The sequence below is a fragment of the Phocoena sinus genome, chromosome 21 (assembly GCF_008692025.1).
Source record: "Phocoena sinus isolate mPhoSin1 chromosome 21, mPhoSin1.pri, whole genome shotgun sequence".
Taxonomy (NCBI): Eukaryota; Metazoa; Chordata; class Mammalia; order Artiodactyla; family Phocoenidae; genus Phocoena; species Phocoena sinus.
The window spans coordinates 29,021,721-29,044,302 of record NC_045783.1 but is presented as its reverse complement, the minus strand read 5'-3'; the positions used below and the strand labels follow the sequence as shown (position 1 = coordinate 29,044,302).

General features: G+C 41.6%; 1 protein-coding gene across 1 annotated transcript in view; it reads right to left on the bottom strand.

Moving 5' to 3' along the window:
* The window catches only part of KCNU1 (potassium calcium-activated channel subfamily U member 1), a 181,524-nt gene that overhangs the window by 48,117 nt on the left and 110,825 nt on the right, over window positions 1-22,582 (bottom strand). The window contains exon 21 of the mRNA XM_032618128.1: window positions 21,131-21,245. Within this exon, the coding sequence (XP_032474019.1) occupies window positions 21,131-21,245 (115 nt within the window). The remainder of the gene's footprint in view (window positions 1-21,130; window positions 21,246-22,582) is intronic.

Genomic DNA, 22,582 nt, shown 5'->3' with positions numbered 1-22,582 from the left:
GTGGATTTATCTACTTCCCCTTTTGGTTTTAACAATTTTTTGCTCCGTGTATTTTGATGCTCTGTTTTTAGGTACAGAAACGTTTAGGATTGTTGTCTTAAAGGACTAACCTCTTCATCACTATGTAATGTCCCTCTTTATCCATGACAATTTTCCTTGTTTCAAATCTTCTTTGATTAAAATGAATACAGCTACTCAAGTTTTCTTTTTGATTAGGGTTAACATGGTTTATCATTCTCCATCTTTTCATTTTTAACCCATCCAAATATTTATGTTTAAGGTGGGTTTCTTATCGATAGTATATAATTGGGTTCTTTTTCTTTATCCACCCTGACAATATCTTTTAGTTATTTTATATACATGACTCTCATTCAAAGTGATTATTGATATAGTTGGGTTGTCTACCATGTTTGTAATTGTTTGCTATTTGTGGCATTTGTTCTTCCCCCACCCTTTTTTTCTGCCTTCTCTCGTTTTGAGCATTTTATAAGATTCCATTTTATCTCTTAGCATACTACTCACATTTTTCTTTAAAAAACAGGAGTTGCTTTCAAATTTGCAACATACATTTTTAACTAATCTAAGTCCATCGTAAAATGACACTGTGTGGTGTTGCTGCTTGTAACAGTGTATCCCCAATTCCTCCCGTCCATCTCTTATGACATTGTTATTCATTTCATGTATTTACATGCTATAATCACCCAATACAATTTTACTATTACTACTTTAAACAGTTATATTTTAGATTAAGAATGAAGAAAAATATTTTATTTTCCCTTCATTTATTCCTTCTCTGATGCTCTTTTCGTTATGTAGATCTGAGTTTCTGACCTATAACAATTTTCTTCTTCCTGAAAAGACCTTCTTACTTTCTTACCTTCTTTTGATTTTTCTTGCAGGGCAGGTCTTCTGGTGATGTAAATTCCCTAAGTTTTTGTCTGTCTGAGAAAGTATTTTTCCTTCACTTTTGAAGGACAACTTCACTGCATACAACATTTTAGGTTGATGCAATTTTTTTTTCTTTCTTTCAATATTTTAAATATTTCACTCCACTCTCTTCTTTATTATAGTTTCTGACAAAAAGACCACTGTAATTCTTAACCTTGTTTATCCTGAGGTAGGATGTTTTTTATTTCTCCTCTGGCTTCTTTCACAATTTTCTCTTTCTCTTTTTTTTTTTAGCAGTTTGAATATGATATTCATAGTTTTAGATATTTTTGTATTTATTGTTCTTGGTATTCTCTGAACTTTCTGGATCTGTGATTTGTTGTCATTAATTTTGGAACGTTCTCAGCCAATATTAACTTCAAATATTTCTTCTGCTCCATTCTCTCTTCTCTTCATACTCCAATTATGCATATATTACACATTTTGAATTTGTCCCATATGTCTTCAATATAGTTCTGGGTTATTTTTTTATCCTTCTTGTTTCTCTTCAGTATCAGCTTGGGAATTTCTGATGACATATCTTCAAGCTTACGTATTCTTTCTTGTGCTTTGTCCAGTCCACAGGTGAGCCTATCAAGACATTTTTAAAATTTGTTACAGTGTTTTTAATTTCTAGCATTTCCTTTTGATTCTTTCTTAGAGATTCCATCTCTCTGCTTACATTACTCATTTGTTTTTCTGCATTGCCTACACCCTTCCCTCACCTGAGATAAGGCATTGGGAAACTCTTTTCTCCTGGAGAGTCGGTCTTTGTTACAGAGAACCCTCTGGGTGTATTTCAGTATAGTTACTCTTCCCCTCCTTCTGCCAGAGTTACTGAGGGAATTTTTCTTGCCTCTTCCGTATGAGAATTTGGTAGTATCCCTGGAGGTAAAACCCCCCAAAGTGTGGTGGTCCCTCTGAGCCTCTAGGCCCAAGAAGGCTTTCACTCTTCACCTAGACCTCACTCAACCTCCAGGAATTAACGAAAATTACTATTTAAGTGTTCCTACCAGTTTATGGCTCTAGGGGCCTTTTCCCCAGGAAAGCAGAGCTCAGCTGTGACTCTCCAAATTTCAGGGTGATGGTTTGCCCTGAAACCTCAGTTCTCTGATGGGCGAAGAAAAGTCTTTAATTTTCAGTTTGTTGAATTTCTTCCTGTTGTAAGGACAGGAGTGATGAGTTCAAAGCCCTTTACGTCTTGGAGCTGAGACTGGAGATGTGGCGATGTCTTTCCTCATTCTCTCTGATGCAAGTTTCAGGGTCTGGTTCCTCTGTGTCATGGAATCAGGCAGCTCAGTTTTCAAATATCGTTCACATCTCAGCACATCCCATCTACCTGTCTAATCTGAGAACTCCCCCTTCAATAATTGAATATACTTTCCTTATTGGGTCATTATGATGTGATTTATGACATGAATGTAATTGTCAGGATTACTGTGGGTAATTAAAACATGAAGTGAATGCTGCCAAAGGCTTCAGTCACTCTCAGTGCCCTCATTAAAAATCAAGAGCTGACCAAATTATAAACAGACTGGTTTGCAGAAGTTCCCAGCAAAACCTAATTATGAAGCTTATCCTTATTCTATCCGAACTCACTCCATTAGTCATGCAAATTCTGAAAATGATTAAGTTATTTTATGTGCTGGAATTCTGGAATTAATAATAAAGAGGTGAGTAGCAGTAATTAGACATTACTATGAAACTTTATTATGTCAGGTCGCTCTGGGTCATACTGCACCTCTTCCTGACCCTGCACCCAACAACATAATACATACGTATGTACACACACACTCACTCACACCTATAAGATGGTTTAATGAATGACTTAATGGTTTTAGTTAATTTATGATAACTTTTTAAATGACAGCTAAAACCAGGGGGAGAAGGATTTGCAAATGCTGCATGAGTACTATCTTGGAATTAGTTAGAGAAAGAGATTTGGTGATTATCATCAGGGGAATCCTTTCTCTCCAGAAAAGGCAAAGCACCACAAGGAGAAATCATTTACCGTGAGGATGTTTCAAGCTATGGCAGCTGGAACAGGAGCAAGTGATAACTTAAATCTTGAAGGAGCTTTAGATGATCATGTCTCATCTCATCTAATTTTACAGATAGAGGACTTAGCCTAGAGAAATTATGTGGCTGCCAGTGAATAAGAGAGCTAGGCTCCATTGACTGGTGGGGAAATTGGAGAGCATCATGGTTTTTTCAGCATGGGACTGGGTGAGAGAACATGGAAGGCAGGTCCACACTTAGTTTGCAGAGAACAGAAAAAGTAAGTCACTGACTGTTTAGCTTGGAGAATCACGGCCTCATCTGAGATAAGAGAGCACTATATGGAAGCAGAGATATCATGATGCCTATCCAAAAGAGGTTAAGAACCTTGATTCAGTACATCTCTGGGGAAGCAAAAGTAAATAAAATTTAAAAGATAAGGGAGGGATATAAAAAGGGGGGGAGGGAGAGAGGAAGAAAGAGACAAAAAGCAAAGCATACTTTATAGATGGATGTAAGATTCAAGAGTTACACATTGATGTATCAAATTATGGAGGTTCAGCATTGCCAGTTTGGTTGGATTGATGATGGAGTTTATGCAGATGTTCCTTTGTGGGGAGCAATGGGGAAAACAGGGGGTAGGGGAGAGAAATATGTACTTCTTACAGGGGTACAGAAATTCAACTCTGCAGAAAACTTTCTTTGCTGCTGGAGAGAGAGACCTGAAATGAAAGACAGCAAAGCTGTGAACTTTGCCCAGAATGAATCAGTCCTCAGCCCTGCCCGCTTCAGGTGTGACTGGGTATACCCAGATGGCATCCTCATGCAAATGTGACAAATCAAGAAACAGAAATTCGTATGGAAGGTCCTTGGGAAGGTGACAGAGAAGAAGAGGAGAAGGGGGACAAAGGAGCGTGAGGTTCAGCTTGAGCGAACGGGTCTGGTCTTGGGAAGCAGCTGCTGAAGTTCAGCTTATTTGTCTACAAATCCCTTCTAGCAAGGTAACAATTTTAAGAGATGGTGGAGGGAGGGTTTGACATTAAGGGATCTGGGGATGAGGAGATGAGTAAGAGAGTGATAAATTCAAGAAAATGGAGAGCTTTATAGAAGGGAAGGCAAGAGTCTGGTTGCAACATGGTGATTAAAATACCCACCTTTGACAGATGTAGGAGCCAGTAAACTTTAAAGCGCGTGTGCGCGCGCGCGTGTGTATGTGTTTTGTCTGCTCTGACTTTTTGCAGCAACGCCATGAGGTGAGCAGGAAAAATATCTTATCCACAATTTAGGATGGTGCAAAATTAAGCGACTCAAAGTCGCAAGATGGTAAGCGGTGAGCCTGGGTTCCAGTCACTCAGACTCTGTGTCTACCGTGTGTTCCTCTACAATACTGCTGGTACTTTACAGAACTGCTCAGAATGGATATAGTGGAGAGCAGGAAGGTCAGTGAAGAAAATCACATGTGCTTCCTCTTAAAAAGGTGGTGGGTTTTTTAGTGGGTTCATTTTCTCGCCTTCTCCAATGGTGGCAGAGCCTCAGGACTCTGAAGGGGGCTTGTGTGACAATCAGGCAGCTGCATGACCCATCATCATCGTCACTGGAGGAGGGGAGCTACAGACTCCCCAGGATGCGCCTAGCCTCAAAGTGCACAAGGCCTTGGAGACCTCTGCTCCTGCCTCCATGAGGGCCTGGAAAGCCCAGGGGCTCCTTGGATTCCCTTTATATCGATTCCAAGGGCTCTGCCGGACAATTCAGATTGCACAGAATCCTTTGTGCACACCCCCCCAGGATGCTTGCACATTCGTCACTCACTCAAAGCATATTAAATCCTTTCAATGTGTCTCTCTTTTTGTTCTCCTGGGTTTTTTTGAGTTTTTCTTTTTTTTTCAAATTTCTCAGCTTTTTAGGAAGCAAATATGATACATTCACCTCCAAATGTGGAGATGTCTCAGCGAGAGGCACTCCGAGAAAATGCCTTTTGAAAACGGCATTTGTTGGCTCACGGGGGCCAGACGCAGCCACCTCAGCTCTTGCTTGAAACCCAAACAGGGTGACTGCCAGTCAGGGATTCCAACCAGCTGGAGGAATTGGCCTAAACCATCTGACAAAAGGGATCCCTTTTCCTCAACAGCAGCTTCTCCATCTCTCTCTCTCCTTTTTTTTTTTTTGCTCGAGAATGCACAGTTTTGCATTTGCCCTTCATACAAATAACTGGAGGGTGGGAATTATTCAGAAAGCTCGTGTTCGACACCCCATCTGTTCATTCCTGACAGCAATATATAATATAAGGCTATAAAAACTTGAAAAATAATGCAACATAAAAAGGGATTGACTCAGCTCCAAGAGGCCATAAATGGTAACAAATACCACTGGATGATTTATTTCATGCTGTAATCTTTACAGTAAGTCATCTTTCAGACATTTCCTTGTGACAGGTTTTAATAATATTAATGCCCAGAGCAATCCAAATCATCGCCAATAGACGTATTTATCAAGCTGTCAATCCGAGTAAATGAAATTCTATAGGCAATAATGTAACATGTTTAAAAGAAGCTAATAAAACAAGTCAGCAGAGAAATATTACTTCAAAGTATTCTCTCCCTCTAATCCAGTCCTGTATGTTATACAGCCAAAATGCAAATCTTTCCGTACTTGATTTATTGCTCCAAAAATACCAATGACCTTTTCCCAAGCTTCTGCATATTCGCTCTCACACATTCATGAAGCCTGCAGTGCAGTGCATCCTGCCAGAGCTGCTGAACTCCGGAGTGCTTAGCATTTATTGTTCTGTTTGTCTTGCTTCTAAGCAGGTACTTGATTGGCAGCTGCAGTGAATAACATCTAAGTTTCCAAGGCTTATTAAAATGTAACGGCTATCTGAGCCATAAACCAATCTTTACGACACCCACTCTAGGAGGGCCTTCAAGAATACCTAAGAGAGTGACTTCATGGTTTACCAGTGGCCACGTAGGGTGTGCTCTGTGCTAATCACTTCTCATTCATGCAGGCCACACTATGCCAGCTGTTAAAGCATTTGGCATTTCAAACGCAGCTCCAGATGTGCCTCCTGCAGGAAGCCCTCCTTATTAATTTCACTAATTTTCTAACCTCTAGCACAGTGCCTGACACACCCCTCAACCCAACTTTCTAATGAATGAATCTGTGAAAGCACGATGCACATCCAAGGTGCTCACCACACATTAGATGTTAATATGCATTGCACTGATTTATTCGATTCGTTCTACAGTTAACTGACACCTCGCTTTTTTCTGGGTTCTCACACACATGCTCCTTGAGGACAGATTTAGTGTTTAATGGGCACCATGAGTGTTTCCTATACCACTGGGTACCCTGTAGGATTATGTGTAGCACACACACACACATATATACACATATATGAATGATATACACATATGTATCATGTATCTATGCGTACAAATGTATATGCATCATGTGTATCATATATATACACACATATATATATCGTAATTGACATGATATTGTTTAAATGTATTTATTTATTAGGATTATGGTCTTATGTTTATTTGGAGTAAATCCTTCAAGGTGTCTATCCAGCCCATTATCTGCACTTACCTACTTCTTTGAGAACTGCCTCATCCCCCCACCCAATGGCCAAGTTTGTTCCTGATGACGCCACTTCCTGGATCTGATTGAACAAGTCAGGGAACTGATTCGAGCTGTACCGATCAGGCGCTCTCTTCTAGTAATGGGACACTGGGATTCGTATTAGGAATGTTCTTGTCTTTCTTTAGTTTAAAAGGGTTTCTGTTGCTTGCAAGTAATTGGACATTAATTAAAATGTTTATATTTCATCGATAAATCAGCTTTATAAAAGAGCACTTTTGTCGGTAAGGAGTTCATACTTTATAATGAGAAGCTGGATTTATTAAATTTCAATCGAATATGAAGCCCTTTGTATCCTGATCACGCACGGTATTTTGAGTTGAGTTTGGGAGAGACCTTGGAACATCAGAAGAATTTATTAGACAAACATGAGAAGGGAAGCACATTCTAGGTATATGCACAGGCCCAACACAAGAAAAGAAGCATGATGTGTATTTTCAGAAGTGAAAGAACATAATATTGTTCAAATTCAGAGGACTTCTGTGAGAGGCAGGGGCCACACCACGAAGGGCACTGTTAAAGACTTTGAGCTCATTCCTAAAGACACTGAAGAACCACCGAAGAGAAGCAAAATTGTCACATTTTCATTTTTCATACGTCATTCTATGTATGATACAGGAACAGAAAAGAAGGGACCAGAGGAGATGTGGGGAGACCAGGTCAAAGGCCATTTCAATAGTGGCCTAAGAAGGAAAGATGGTAGCTTGGCCTGGGATTAGAATTAGAGATGGAAAGGGTATAGAGGTGCAAGATACTTTTAGAGGTGAAACAGAGAAAACAATGAGACTTGGTGGAATTTAGGTGAGAAACCCGTCTCACAGCATCTTCACTTGGTTCTTCAACCCCTACCAGGACTGCTAGCCCAGGTGCTGGCTGATGATACAGCCGGCTAGGTTCACTGTTTGTTTTGCCTTTGTGTTTGCCTACCTCACCCGTGTGTTTCTGAGTGCAGTTAATAGAGGCAGACTAGAAAGCAGGTATTTGGGGAAAGTTTTCATTTTATAATTTTATTCCCTAATTTGGCACAGGGATATTGTTCCAGAATCTGGTTACTTTTCCTACATCTCTATTTCTTCTCTTGCCTCCTCTTCCTTTCAACGTTAGCACTCCCTCACTGTACATCCCTCATGTACACTGTGAGGCTCAGAGTGAAGACAAGCCAGCCAGGGCGGCTATTAGATCGTGGGTGTGGGTCGGGAGACGTTTCAAAGCAGCCTTCTGCCCCCAAAGTTGATATATCCACGCATATACACACCCATTCTCCTGGGAATTAGCTTCCTTCCTTCTCTACTCTTCTGCTATATTTTTTTTTAACACCTTTATTGGAGTATAATTGCTTTACAATGGTGTGTTAGTTTCTGCTTTATAACAAAGTGAATCAGTTATACACATACATATGTTCCCATATCTCTTCCCTCTTGAGTCTCCCTCCCTCCCATCTTCTGCTATTTCTTGGCTTGGGAAAAAAATACACCTGGAAAAATACTATGACAAGATTCAGTGGCTGAAATGGTAAAATGAAGAAGAGCAAAGAAGGAGCAAGGCAAAGGAGGCCATGCCACAGACCTGGAGGTGGAGATGAGAGTACCTGGTGAAAGAGTGGTTGATTAAGAACAATTTTCCATTACACTCCTTCCCCCCAAGAAAGAAAAGTGTTCTAGGTGGGAAAGTAGACCTTGAAAAACCATCTGGTTGACACTCTGCTTACGTGGATTATAAAAACATGTTTCTCCTGGTCATCTGACCGAAACCTTTAACTTTGAGGGCAGATGAATGTAAGCTCACCCAGAATGGTTTCTGCCTGTTTTACTCTTTAGTATGTTCACCATTTTTTCCCTACAAATTAGCTGTTAAAAAAAAAAACAGGGCTTCCCTGGTGGCGCAGTGGTTGAGAGTCCGCCTGCCGATGCAGGGGACACAGGTTCGTGCCCCGGTCCGGGAAGATCCCGCATGCCGCAGAGCGGCTGAGCCCGTGAGCCATGGCCGCTGAGCCTGCGTGTCCGGAGCCTGTGCTCCGCAACGGGAGAGGCCACAGCAGTGAGAGGCCCGCATACCGCAAAAAAAAAAAAAAAAAAAAACAAACCCACAGAATCCACATGGAGAGGTCAGAGCCTTGTGCCACTAGGTTCATTGATTTTCTTCCTTCCTTCCTCCCTCCCTCCCTTCCTTCCTCCCTCTCTCCCTTCCTTTCTTTTTTCCCCTTCCTTCAGAGTGTCTTCCTGGGTGAGCTTACAGGATGCAAATGGAAATCAATTACTTTGGGTAGAGTGTGAGTCCTGAGAACCACTCCTGGAAGACTGAGCTCATAGGACAAGCAGATACTTGACTTGGCCTTACAAATCCTTCCCAGTTATCTTTACGTCTGAGCCATCTCTAAGCCTCCTAATACTGGTTTTGGATGCTGACCCACAAGGCTTTCTCAAAGGAGTAAAAGAGAAGTGGGAAAAAAAGGAAACATGTCACCCATGGTCCTGGCAGCTGAATACCTACACTGTGGGCTAAAGCTAAAACCAGGGAAATTTAGAAAGGTCCAAGAATATTCAGATTTATGCCCAAGCAGTGTAAAAGACAGGCACCAGGCTTGGCTGATTGCAATATCTAACGGAATATTTCAGTTCACAAGCAAATCGAGCTAATTGGTGTGAAAATGTTTTTTTATGAAATATTTTAAGGACTGGAAATATTAATATGTCCTTTACTTGTAACAAAATGCAAGCATAAAGGTATTAATCATAATGATCACATCAATACATAAATAAAAACTGAGAGCGTTTTATTTATTAATGTTGGAAGACCATTTGCACTGCTTTCCGTTACTGAGCCTCACCAATGGATTAAGGTGCTAGTTTGAATTAGTCTGTTGTTTGCCTCTCCTCATTTCAATCTCTCCTAGATCTTCTTGTAAACATGTACATCTGCAATGTATGTGTGTACAGGAGTGTATAAAGTATAAATGTGTAAAGTGAACCATATACAGATATAGGCACAGATATATGTGATTTACTTTACCGATTGATTCTTATACAGCAACACCAGAAACTTCCCACAAAGACTAATTTATCTGCAATATATGCGTTAGCAATTCTAAAAGATATGTATTAAAAATTTCTTCCATTATCTAAACTGAACATTTTAGGAGAAGTTTGAGTCTGAAAATGGCATCTCTTCTCACACTTATAAATTGCTTTACGATTTTTTTTTTTAAACTAGCTTTTCCCCACTGGCACCTTAAACACGGATGGGCTATAATAATAGCTACATTTTATGATTAGAAAGCAGGGAGGCAGCAAGCCGTCTGGATTAAAATTGGAACTGGGGTTAGAATCACAGCCTTGGGAAGAGGGGCAGAGCCTCGCCTGACCCACGGAGGCTCCAGTGGCAGAGAAAGCCCCCCAGCGAAGGCCAGTGGTGACACCCATGCCATCTTGTCTGAAGACAGAGCTGTGTTCCCAACACAACACTGGGAGTAGAAGAAACTCCAGGTTTTAAAATGGAAAAAAAAAAAAAGCGGGGGAGGGTTATTTCTTGTCTTTACGTAAGGATTCTACTTCGAGTTACATAAAATAACTATTCATTTAGAGCAATAAACAGAATAATAGTAAGAAAATATATGTGACGTCTACATGTTTTAAGGAACATGACTATTGTTTAAAGAGAGACGGGCTCATAAGTAAAAAAGAATGGTGACAACTCGGCTTTCCTGGGGCTGAGGGGAACTGAGCAGGTTTCCAGGGAGCCCGGTTATTTAGTTCACTTTTTAGCACTATCTACAGCAATGTTTCAGAGCAAAATAAGGAAAATATCTGTTCCTTTTCATTTAGCAGCCACAGAGATTACAGGGGAAAAAAATAAATAAGAAATATGTAATCTCCGTGGTGTAATCCCCGTGGTGTGGAAACTCGCTTCTCGTAAATACCTCCCTCCGGCGTAACTGACTTTCCATGTGCATTTTAATTATGGTATTTCAGCAGGTTGCAAGAGAATTTCTTTCCTGCTGCTGTTGTTGTAAATTATGGTTTGGAAAAAAAAAAAGTGTTATAAATCTAATTACATCTTCACTTATATTAACAAGTCAGCACAATCTTCCAGCATGTTTACCAAGCAATTCCAATATTTACAGCTGACCTAATTGGTTGTGGGGCAGAAGCAATGAACAATATTTTATCGTCCTGATAGCTGTGCATGTGCTGAAGACAGCTGCTAAAGTGTAAAGCTACCCGGTGACCCCGAAGTTTTGCCTGCCCTGTGTTTGCCTTCATCAACCAGGTGTAAAACAGTACAGAAAGCAGGAGGGAAAGAGAAAGGGCTTCTGGGGTGGGGAGCGAAGGAGTTTGTTAAAGATGTCTTCTCTGAATCCTCTTTTGGCAAGAAAGATTTTTCCAGTTATTTGGGGGCTGTTACAGACTCAAAAGTTAACTTGTTCTTGGCAAGTTTGTATAAAAAGTTATAAATAACTGCATGAAAGCCAATAATATCTTGGGTCAACATCCCTGATATCTGATACTTAAGTTGAGGCCAATCTTGGTCCTGTCCTTGAATTTCACTGTCAAAGCCCATGTAGTCTTCAGAACCCCAGCATGGGTCTAACACAGGCTGGAAATTCTTATATTCTCAGGTCCTTAGAGAACGGGCTAAAAACAAAGAACCCTCCTACCAGGCAAAGACCACATTGCTTCACGGGGAGACAGAAACTGGGTCTACCTCTCACGTTACTCACGGTGAGTTCTGCTGCAGCTTTACCACCCCTCAGATTTAAATGAAGATCACATTTATCTCTCAGGCCTCTGTCTTTCCTACTAATGCTATTGGTGTTAACACAAATGTAGAATGCCAGTACAATTTTAGCAGAGAGCTGCTTTGAGGTGAGTCTCCAGACCACGGGTTCAATTACTGTGTGGACCAATCTTGTCTTCTCGGTCATGATAATGATAATAAATGTTAATTTACTGAGTGCTTACTCTCTGCTAGGAACTTTGCCAAGAGTCTAACACTCAGTCTTCTCATCAGCCCTATGAGATTGGTACCACCTGGTTTACAGATGGAAGAGCTAAGCCCCAGAGCAGTGAGTGACTGGGTCACCATCACATAGCATGGAAGTCACCGAGCTGAGATATGACCCTGGCCTGTCCATCTCTGGAGTCCCCACTGTAGCCTTGGCACTGAGTAGCCTCCTTCTTTATCACTCTTGCCTCAACCTAAAAACTAAGACAGCACTGTGCAAAATAAACCTTGAGGTGTGGTTTTAGAGGCGCCCAGGAAGCCCTTACCAAACGTTGCCTAGCATAACACCTCCCCTTCGGAAATCTCCCACTTAGGACTCTGTCCCTTAGCTGAAGTCCTTGATCCTCATGAAAGCAGAGCTACTCCTGGAAGGATTAACATTGTCAACGTCTGTTTTCGCAAATGATGGTTCTAATAGTAGATGTTGACGGGCATGGGAAGCAGCTGGAAATTCTAAGTCCTGAGTAGAGGTGATGGTGGGCATCAAACAGAGAGCACAGAATGCAGAATGGAAAGTCTGTGGCAACTGCCTAAGTCACACTTACTTTTTCCCTAGGCACGTCCTTAGTCCCTGAATAGAGTTTTACTTAGAAACGGTGACTAAGCCTCCCATAATCTTCACCTTTGTCTTGTTGAGTTAGTTGGTCTTTTATATATGACCCTAAACAGACAAGGTCTCATCCCTGCCTTTTGGGAGATTTTAAGTGAGAAGAATGAAAACATGCAAAAACTAACTACTTAATTCAAATAAATACATACACTCAGCAAATAATCAGTTGTCCTACAGGAATTTTTACTCCTGTATTACCCGGGCTGCTTCCTCATCTCACCATCCAGCTAAATCAATGGAAATTTCTGTACCCGTGAAGTCCTAGGAGAGTGTGACTTCATTTTCCTTAAGACCTGTCCACATATTCACAAAGAGGTTTAAAAAGGGCTTTTGTCCCTCTTTCATTACAGCCTTCTAATCTAGTCAAACAGACAGGGCGAGGAAGACAAGAGTAATGAAAGGAATATGTTGAATTGTCCATGGTATTACTCTGACACTTTTATGAAGCCTAAAGCTATTTTGTCTTCTATTTTTAAGTAATGAGAATAAAATATTGTTTTTTAATATAAAGAACTCATTTATTCGATACCTATCTGATGAAGTATTCCTATACAGGCAGACCTCAGGGATATTGCCGGTTCATTTCCAAGCGACCACAATAAAATGAATATCGCAGTAAAGCAAGCCACACTAATTGTTTGGTTTCCCAGTGCATGTAAAAGTTACGTTTACACTACACTGTAGTCTATTAAGTGTGCAACAGCATTATGTCTAAAAAATGTACATCCCTCAATTAAAAAGATTTCGTTGATAAAAAAATTCCAACCATCACCTGAAACTTCAGTGCTAGAGGGTCCTGCCTCGATGGTGGTGGCGGCTGACTGATGGGGGTGATGGTTGCTGAAGGCTGGGTGGCCGTGGCAGTTTCCTAAAATGAGGCAGCAGTGACGTCTGCCACATCGGCTTCCCTGTAGCACGCAAAGCTGCTTGTCGGTGTTTTACCCGTGGCAGAACTTCTTTCAAAATTGGAGTCAGTCCTCTCAAACCCTGCTGCTACTTTACCAACTAAGTTTATTTAACATTCTAGATCCTTTGTGGTCATTTCGGCCATCTTCACAGCATCTTCACCAAGAGTAGATTCCATCTCAAGAGACCACTTTCTTTGCTCACCCATGAGAAGCAACTCATCCATACAAGTTTATCGTGAGATTGCAGCCATTCAGTACCATCTTCAGGATCCACTTCTAATTCTAGTTCTCTTGCTATTTCCATCACATTTGAAGTTCCTTCCTCCACTGCAGTCTTGAATCCCTCAAAGACATCCATGAGGGCTGGAATCAACTTCTTCCAAACTCCTCTTCATATTGATATTTTAACCTCTTCCCATGAATCATGAATGTTCTTAATGGCATTAAGAATAGTGAATTCTTTCCAGGAGGCTTTCAATTTATTTCGCCCAGATCCATCACATGAATCACCATGTATGGCAGCTATAGCATTACAAAATATATTTTCTAAATAATAAGACTTGAACGTCAAAATTACTCCTTGATCCATGGGCTGCAGAATGGATGTTGCGTCAGCATGCATGAAGACAACATTAATCTTGTCCATCTTCATCAGAGCTCTTGGGTGACCAGGTGCATTATCCATTAGCAGAAATATTTGGAAAGAATAATTTACTAAGAAGTAGGTCTTAAGAGTGGGCTTAAAATATTCAGCAAACCATGTTGTAAAGAGATGTGCTGTCATCCAGGCTTTGTTGTTTTCATTTACAGAGCACAGGCAGGACAGATACAGCATAATTTTTAAAGGTCCTAGAATTTTCAGAATGGTAAATGAGCACTGGCTTCAATATAGAGTTACCAGCTGCGTTAGCCCCTAACAAGAGAGTCAGCCTGTCCTCTGACGTTCTGAAGCCAGGCACTGACTTCTCCTCTCTGGCTATCAAAATCCTAGGGCACCTTCTTCCATTACAAGCCTGTTTCATCCACACTGAAAATCTGTTCTTTAGTGCAGTCACCTGCATGAATTATCTTAGCTAGATTTTCTGGAAACTTCCTGCAATTCTGCATCAGCACTTGCTGCTTCACCTTGAACTTTGATGTTGTGGAGATGGCCACTTATCTTAAACCTCATGAACTCACCTCTGCTGGCTTCAAACTTCTTCTGCAGCTTCCTCACCTGTCCCAGCCTTCACAGAATGGGAGAGGGTTCTGGATTAGGCTTTAAAGGAATGTTGTGGTTGGTTTGATTTTCTATCCAGATGACTGAAACTTTCTCCATATCAGTAATAAGACTGTTTCACTTTCTTATCATTCGTGTGTTCACCGGGGCACCGCTTTTAATTTTTTTCAAGAACTTTTCCTTCGCATCCACAACTTGACTGTTTGGCACATGAGGCCTAGCTTTTGACCTGTCTCTGCTTTCGACAGGCCTTCCTCACTAAGCTTAATCGCTTCCGGGTTTTGATTTAAAGTGAGAGACGTCGACTCTTCCTGTCACTTGAACACTTAGAGGCCACTGCAGGGTTATTAACTGGCCTAATTTCAATACTGTTGTATCTCAGGGAAGAGGGAGGCCCGAGGAGAGGGAGAGAGATGGGGGAACAGCTGGTCGGTGGAGCAGTCGGAACACACACAACATTTATCAATTAAGTTCACAGTCTTAAACGGGTGAGGTTCATGGTGCCCCAAAACAATTACAATAGCAACGTCAACGACCACTGATCACAGATCACCGTAACAAATATAATCATGAGAAGTTTGAAATATTACAAGAATTATCAAAATGACACAGATACACAGAGTGAGCAAATGCTGTTGGAAGAATGGCACCAACAGACTTGCTTTGACGTGGGGTGGCCACAGACCTTCAATTTGTAGAAAATGCAGTATCTGCAAAGCGCAGTTAAACAAGGTACGCCTGTCTATATGGTACTTTGCTAGAGTCATGGCACACTGCTTCTCAAGAAATCTGATTTCTGCCTATAGGTACAGGACAAGAACTAGAAGGGTGGTATTTAGAGGATCTAAAAGAAAGCATCTACTAATTCTTTCCTTATTCTTTTATTCTTCTATTCCCTGGTACCCTAACTCTTTCATCTGTCTTTGGAACTCAGGCTCGTGGTACTTAAAAATAGCACTTCTAGGGCTTCCCTGGTGGCGCAGTGGTTGAGAGTCCGCCTGCCGATGCAGGGGACACGGGTTCGTGCCCCGGTCCGGGAAGATCCCACATGCCACGGAGCGGCTGGGCCCGTGAGCCATGGCCACTGAGCCTGTGTGTCCGGAGCCTGTGCTCCACAATGGGAGAGGCCACAACAGTGAGAGGCCCGCATACCGCAAAAAAAAAAAAAAAAAAAAAAAAAAGCACTTCTAGATGTGTTTGTGTCTATCTTTATACCTACCCCCATATCTATACCTATAATTGAACATAGATACATTTGCCTTACTGTTTTCTTTGAACTGTTAATTGAGACTTGATGAAGATGCTTACTAAAACTTCATGACCGAAATACACCCCTGCTAGTGATTCCTATGTATCCAAATAACACCAATTGAAATGAGGAAGGCATCTTCAGAGGTTCTGAAATGTAACGTAGGAAACCATAGGACTGGGAACATAAGTGCTACCTGGACTCTTGGAGAAAGTAATTTGGGGAGATGAAATACTGGCTATACGGTATTAAGTAAACACGGACTTCTAGAACATGATTTGAAATCCTACAGTAAGAGAATACTCAATAAGCATGTATGAAGGAAAAAAATCAAAGACTGCTTCTGATTTACTGGTTGTGGGCCACACTGTACTCAAACAGAAAAGCCTATGCTTGTCTAGAGGAAAAGTTATTTTAAAAGCTTACTATGGAAGAAAGGGGAAAAAAAAGTACCTGCTCAGATAATCTCATTTGATTAGTTTCTGCAGAAAGCTCAGATAGGATGTGGAGAGAGAAGAACCACGTATGGTGATTCGTATCCAAGCTTCTCGCCCTGGAAAGACCCTGGAAGCTGGTCCTCAGTAGCAGCTCAGGCATCACTGAGGTTAAAAGATGGTGTTTCTCTTTCCTGGATCATCTGGGGCACAGAATTCAATAAATGTGAAGAGCTGAGAATAGAAAGAGAAGAAGGGCTCAGCTTCCTTTCCTGACATCAGTCTGTGTGTGTGTGTGTGTGTATGTGTGTGTGTGTGTGTGTGTGTGTGTGTGTGTAAGGGGCATGGTACTCGAAAGTGAGAACTTGTAGGAACAGACGTCCCAGGAGCCATGCCTGGCAGAGGATGGCCTGGCAGTCCTTCTGATGGACTGTAATTTGCTCAGAAACTGAAGACTGCCTAGGGATCAGTTGGAAGACACTGGGAAAGAGCCAAGGAAGGAGCTGGAACCGCCATGGAAAGAGTGTTCTGGAGGGGAAATGGCAAGCAACAGACTTGGGTGCAACAAAGTGAGTGCTGACGCTCCATGGATGGTGGGCTGTAGACAGTGCATGAAATTTTGGAAGGTCTTAAACTTCAAGCCCTCTCCCCTTGAATGAGAAAGAAATTGGCTGCAAAAGCGTGGAAATCTATGAGCCAGGGGAATGATGGCAGAGGTTGTGGGCGGGGGCACAGAACCACAACCAGGGAACCCTTTTTCACTTGCTCGATTTTTACTAGATAAGAATTTAATCTGTTTTATCTCACTGAATCCTCACAAATAACATTACAATTATTTTGGTTCTAATATTATCTCTGTTTTGAAGATGAGGAAACCAAAACCTAAAGGCTAAGGAAGGTGGTGACCTAGGGCTCATGCCTGCTGTGGGGCAATGCTCATGGCTGGTACTGATGGGCTACTTGCCTTTTAAAGAGCTAAGGCTGCGCTGGACATCAGGAAAGAGAGAACGAAATACTACGCATGGTCTCTGGTATCTCCAAAAGGACATGGGGAAGTATGAAGACAAAGCTGATACTATAAATACAATCTTAGTCACAGGTTTCACAGAGACAAAGTGGCAAGGGAAACTGTGTGGAAACTTATTTAGGCTTCAATAGAGTCTATAAGGGTTGAATTAGGCAGACCCAGAGGGAGGGTTTCTACCGAAGGGCTGATATTCCCAAAGAAGACAAGCCTTTCTATTAGAATTGGTTTCCTCTCCTGACCCAGATCTATCAGACACTACTTGGAAATTTCTGCCTCTCCTTGTTTCACTGATTAGCGATCTACCCACGTCCACCTGAGTTTATAAACACCCACTTTTCAAACTACTGAATGACTAGTGCGGTTGCTGTGTTACTGGCCAGTCACAACATGAATTAGTTGTATCTAAATCTTTTCTTTCTAATATCGAATCAAAACCGGTTTTCCTGAAGAAGTGGATTTTGATAGAGACAGAGGATAGTCAACAACTGTACAACAGTAAAATGGTCAGAACTTTCCTAAGCTCACCCAAAGTGGGATCGGCACAGTAAAGAAACTGGAAGTGAGGGCAAAGGGGCTCCAAGAGGGCTTGAGAGGCATTTTTATTTAGCATCACATTTTGCATAGGTGTAGCTCTAAGCTTATCACCCTGAAAAAAGTCAGAGGAAATATTCATCTTCCCCCTCTCGTATTACATGACCTCTTGATTTAAGGACGCAGAACGCTGGTGAACAGAACTAGTATTTGTCTATCTGCTCAATGAATACATAACCACCACCTATTAAACAGAGTTTTGTGTGCTAGTCTGAGACCCAAACTGCTATTTATATGACGTTGCTTGTTGTTGCTTATTCTGTGGGAAAAGAAAGATACCAGGGATGCAGTGAAATATCGGACTATAACTTTCACGTAAGTTAGGGCTGTCTGTACTGCTTCGAGTACTAAGAATAGAAGATAGTAGTTTCTGAACTTACCAGAAAACCCACTAGTGGCCTGAAGATTACATCTTTAAAAGCACCAAGCCCACTTGTCAGCAAAACTATAAATAATCGAAGGCTGGTTTTGGAGTGTGCATGTAATACTATTAACACATCAAAAATGGATCACAAATAGCGCCTACCACACATATTACATTTTTTCCCCAATAACACCTACTTGTCTCTATTAAGCCATCAAGTCTATTTTACCACTTGCGATTGTTACTCAGGACATGTGTTTGCTAGCTGGAATATCTTTGCCCTACAAAAAGAAAAACAACAAAACCCCCCCAAAAGCAGAAAACAAAACCCACCCTATTCTGTAGTCCCAAGTGGGAGCATTACCTGTCATATATCCCATTAACACTGGATTTCAAACAACTGAGCTGACCACTCCCTTGATGAAATATCACAGAAATTCACTCGCAAATAGCACCGATCTGTCAACATGCATACGGCCATCTCATCAGCAGTCTGGCTTTGATTAGTTTTAAGCTCTGTAGCTCATGAGACTCTGCCTTGCTTTTGAATTAAGAGGTACAAGTGAGTAAGCATCATCTGTAGAGATGATCTGGGTGGGAAACTATCACTGTCTTTGACCTTCTCTAGGGGCTTTAAAGCATATTTAGGGATCCCCCAGCCATAGAGAGGGCTGATGGGTCCAGGTTGCAGATGGATCAGGCCATCTGGACCAATTCTCCTTTTAGATGCCTGCTTTAGGCCATTTCCTTATTTATCATAGACAATAAAGGGATTAAAGACAATGTGGAAACATCAGTAAGTTCAATGATTTTGTTTGTATAGCCGTGTTAAAGAATGGTGGGAAACGTCAGTGAAACTCAATGGCTGAAATTGCATTTAAGGACCTTCTGTGGGTTTTGATTACCCATGACTTGCTAATCCTCTCTTACCACAGAGAAGACAAGGGAAAGAATAAATGAAAGCATAAACATGGTTGGAGCATTTTATGTGTTATCACATATGTTATCTTTATAGTCTCAAAACGCTTTTCAGATTGGAATCATGTTTTTGCAACAACTTTGCATCAACGTAAACATAACATACATGCACATATTCACACACATACGCAATACCAACGACCAAGAACGTATTCTTGAGAAATCTGAGATGTTATTTCTCACTCCATCACGCATCCACACCTCTAGTCAGGCTACTCGGTACATGGAAGGCGCCATGTTTTCCCCACGCGTTGCCCCTGTAACATTCTCCACAGGAACTGAGATTCGCATTCTCTTACCTTTCTCCAAATCCCACTTCCTACAGGAAACATTCTGGAACAATCCACCCAGCCCCCACTGACCTCTTCCTCTTTGACCTGCCGTCAGAATCATCAATACAGCACTGGAAGGGATGCTGCCTCATTTGGCCTCTGATTTAATTTATCTGAATTCATCTTGTTTACCCAACTAGGTTGCATGGGGGTGGAAACATGATTTCGGCAGCTAAGCATAGTGCCTACTTAGCACACAGCTACTCAATACTTAGCTCTTTACCAACCATTTTAAAAAGAAAGAAAAATCTACAAATCTCAATGCTAACCCCTAGCTGTTCTGTTGTCATTAAGAGTGAGGCAAAATTCCTGAAATTCCATAGAACCTTTCCTCCCAACAGATGTTAATCCTTTCCCTCCTTTCCCACAGATTATCTCACTCAGATTTCATAAAATCCTGGAATGCAAGGCAGGGAAGGGCAGAAAATATAATTCCTAGATTTTTGTATTCCTCTTAGAAAGCACATACATGAAGCGGTGGCACCTTTGGTGGCTCAGATATTTGACGCCTGCCTCACCTGTTGGACAGGTACGGCAAAACCTCCGTTAACCAGACCCATCTATCCAGAATCCTCAGTTAAACAGAAGCATGATTCTTCATGCATTAAAAGAAAGAGGTGAATTATAGCAAAAACAGGATCAAGAATTTATTTCAAAATCCACATCCTTGGAGAGCTCTGCATCTACTACATATTTGGTCCAATCTCGTACATCTTCCTAGATACAAGAATCGATCACTGCAATAATAAGGAACATTTAATGAATGCTCACTGTCAGTGAGGAATCAAGCAAAATGCTTTAAATACCTCATCTCATTCAGTCCTTACAAAGACCTACAGAGTATTCATTACCATTATACTCATTTAAGATATCAAAACGGAGACACCTAGGGCTTCCCTGGTGGCACAGTGTTTGAGAGTCGGCCTGCCGATGCAGGGGACACGGGTTCGTGCCCCGGCCCGGGAAGATCCCACATGCCGCGGAGCGGCTGGGCCCGTGAGCCATGGCCGCTGAGCCTGCGCGTCCGGAGCCTGTGCTCCGCAACGGGAGAGGCCACAACAGTGAGGGGCCCCGCGTACCGCAAAAACAAAAAAGAAAAAACAAAAAAACTGAGACACCTAGAAGTAAAGCAAGCTGCCCAAGATGGCACAGCTTAGGGAGGGCCAGCGCTTGCATGGAACATTGTGTCATGCCAGAGAAGACGATACAATACTTACCCATAGCCGATCACAATTCTCAATCATGAAGGATTTTCCTGGTATTTTATAGCTACTAAATTGAAATGCTGCCAACACATGACAGAGTTATTCACAATAAAATTTGGGGTGACAGAAGTTTTAGATCAACCCTTTATTTAAAAATTATTCAATAAACAGATCACACTCTTCACATCCAACCCCGCATTCTGCTTAATCGGGGTTATCTTGGAGTAGAGAGATGCAGGATAAAGAGAGTAGGGGAGGAAGAATTTGTTGGCCCTATTCTGCAGATTTAAAAACCGAAAGCAATCTCATCAACAATTTGTTGGAAATAAGGCATGGATTAATAATAGAAAAAACCCTCACCCATATTTCCTGAGGGCCTGGAGGGTGATCTGAAAGAAAACTGGGTGCATAACCTCTGGCTGTCATAAGTATAAATTATTTCAGCAATGTTGTGGGAGGTATATTTGCTTGGTTCGGTCATATTGGGAGAAGTTGGGATGAATTCATGTTGGTGAGGAACAACTGCATTAGTCAGTATAGGAGCTGATAAAGCAAATATTCCTGTTTAAGTCAAATTTTTATTGCCCAGTGATTCTTAGAAAAAAAAAAAAAACATAGAGGACCAGGGTTCTCTGCATCTCTTACCTGGTGGTCAAGCTCAAGTTGCCAGCCATGCTCATATGTGTCGCTGGGCAGGAGTCCTGTGTTTTTGGACCAGAGTGTTCCCTTCCGTTGTTTCTCATCACCGTGACTGTTGTCCCTGCAATGTCACAGCCATCTTGGTGAGCTGGCATAATACCCGTTCATAAGGGATTTCTGGACTGTTCCTATTGGCTGAGAGAGCTCTAGCCCCTTGACTAGGGAGAGGCTGAGAATCCTCAGCTAGAGACTAGTTCTAAGAGGATGGTTTGTAGAAAACTCTTTAATTTCCTTCTACAGAGTTAAGAGAGTGGGTGAAAATGATTGTGAGGATGTTAATACCATATGGTATGCTTAAAAGAAGTACCTACTGAGTACTTTCTTATCCATTCTGCACCTTTCTCATCCATCATTCTTCCCATCTCATCCAGAAGTATAGCATTTGGGGAGCCTTTTGGCTGCCAGCAGAGTCTACAGCCGCTACAGGACACTAAGGAAAGATCACTATACAAGGCCCCTACTCACTTCTGCAGACACCGGTCAGCCTGCAATTCATTCTCCTTGGATACTGCTTCTTTTTACGTCATTTTTCCTTCAAGGCTTCCTTTATTATTTATTTTAACCTTTGAAGAATCTTGATCTTACCTGGGATATGTCTCAAAACACTTGTGAATTTCCACATCTGGAAATAACACAAAAGCAGATAATCTTCTCATCTGCAAAATAGGGAGAAGACTGGGACCTCAAAGGGTGATGGTCGAGGATAAAATGCAAGAATGTGTGAGCAACATTAAATGAGCAACACGAAGCTGCTCTGAGATGGAAACAAACTGACACCTGAGCCTCCTGCGCCCACATGTTGATACTCCATCACGCCATTTTTATTCCAGAACAGATGTTTAACATAGGAATCCTTTAAACGCACTTGGCTAGGAAGCCATCCTTGCTCAATAAGAATTGGCACTCGGTACTGTGATGAAAAGTAACATTCTAAAGGATGCTTTGGAAGTCAAATGCTTTTCTTTCACTATTCAAAAACCCTGCATGATCTGCTTGCCTGAACCTGACTGCCAGGGGATCAGAGATGGGAAGACTGCCTGGGAAGAAGTTATCAAGGAGACGGACGGAGCCAAAGAGGAGGCGTCACTGCCACTCCTCTTCCTTGCCCACCTGAGTGGAGAAAAGAGACAGGACCTTTCCTCCCGCGTGAATTTAAGAATCTCTCTGTACTTAGACTACTCGGAATGGGGAGTTCCTCTGGAACAAGCCTTTGAACCCACACTGAACCAGGTTTTGGACAATGGCAGACGTAAAGAGCCACAAAAACCTCTTGGTATCCCTCTTCTTTTGATGTAACTCTTTCTAAGCCATTTTAATCTGCAGAAAATATCAACTGAGTCAAAACATACTTTTGGAAGAAGAGGGACATCCTCTGCATATGTGATTTGTCGGTTTAAA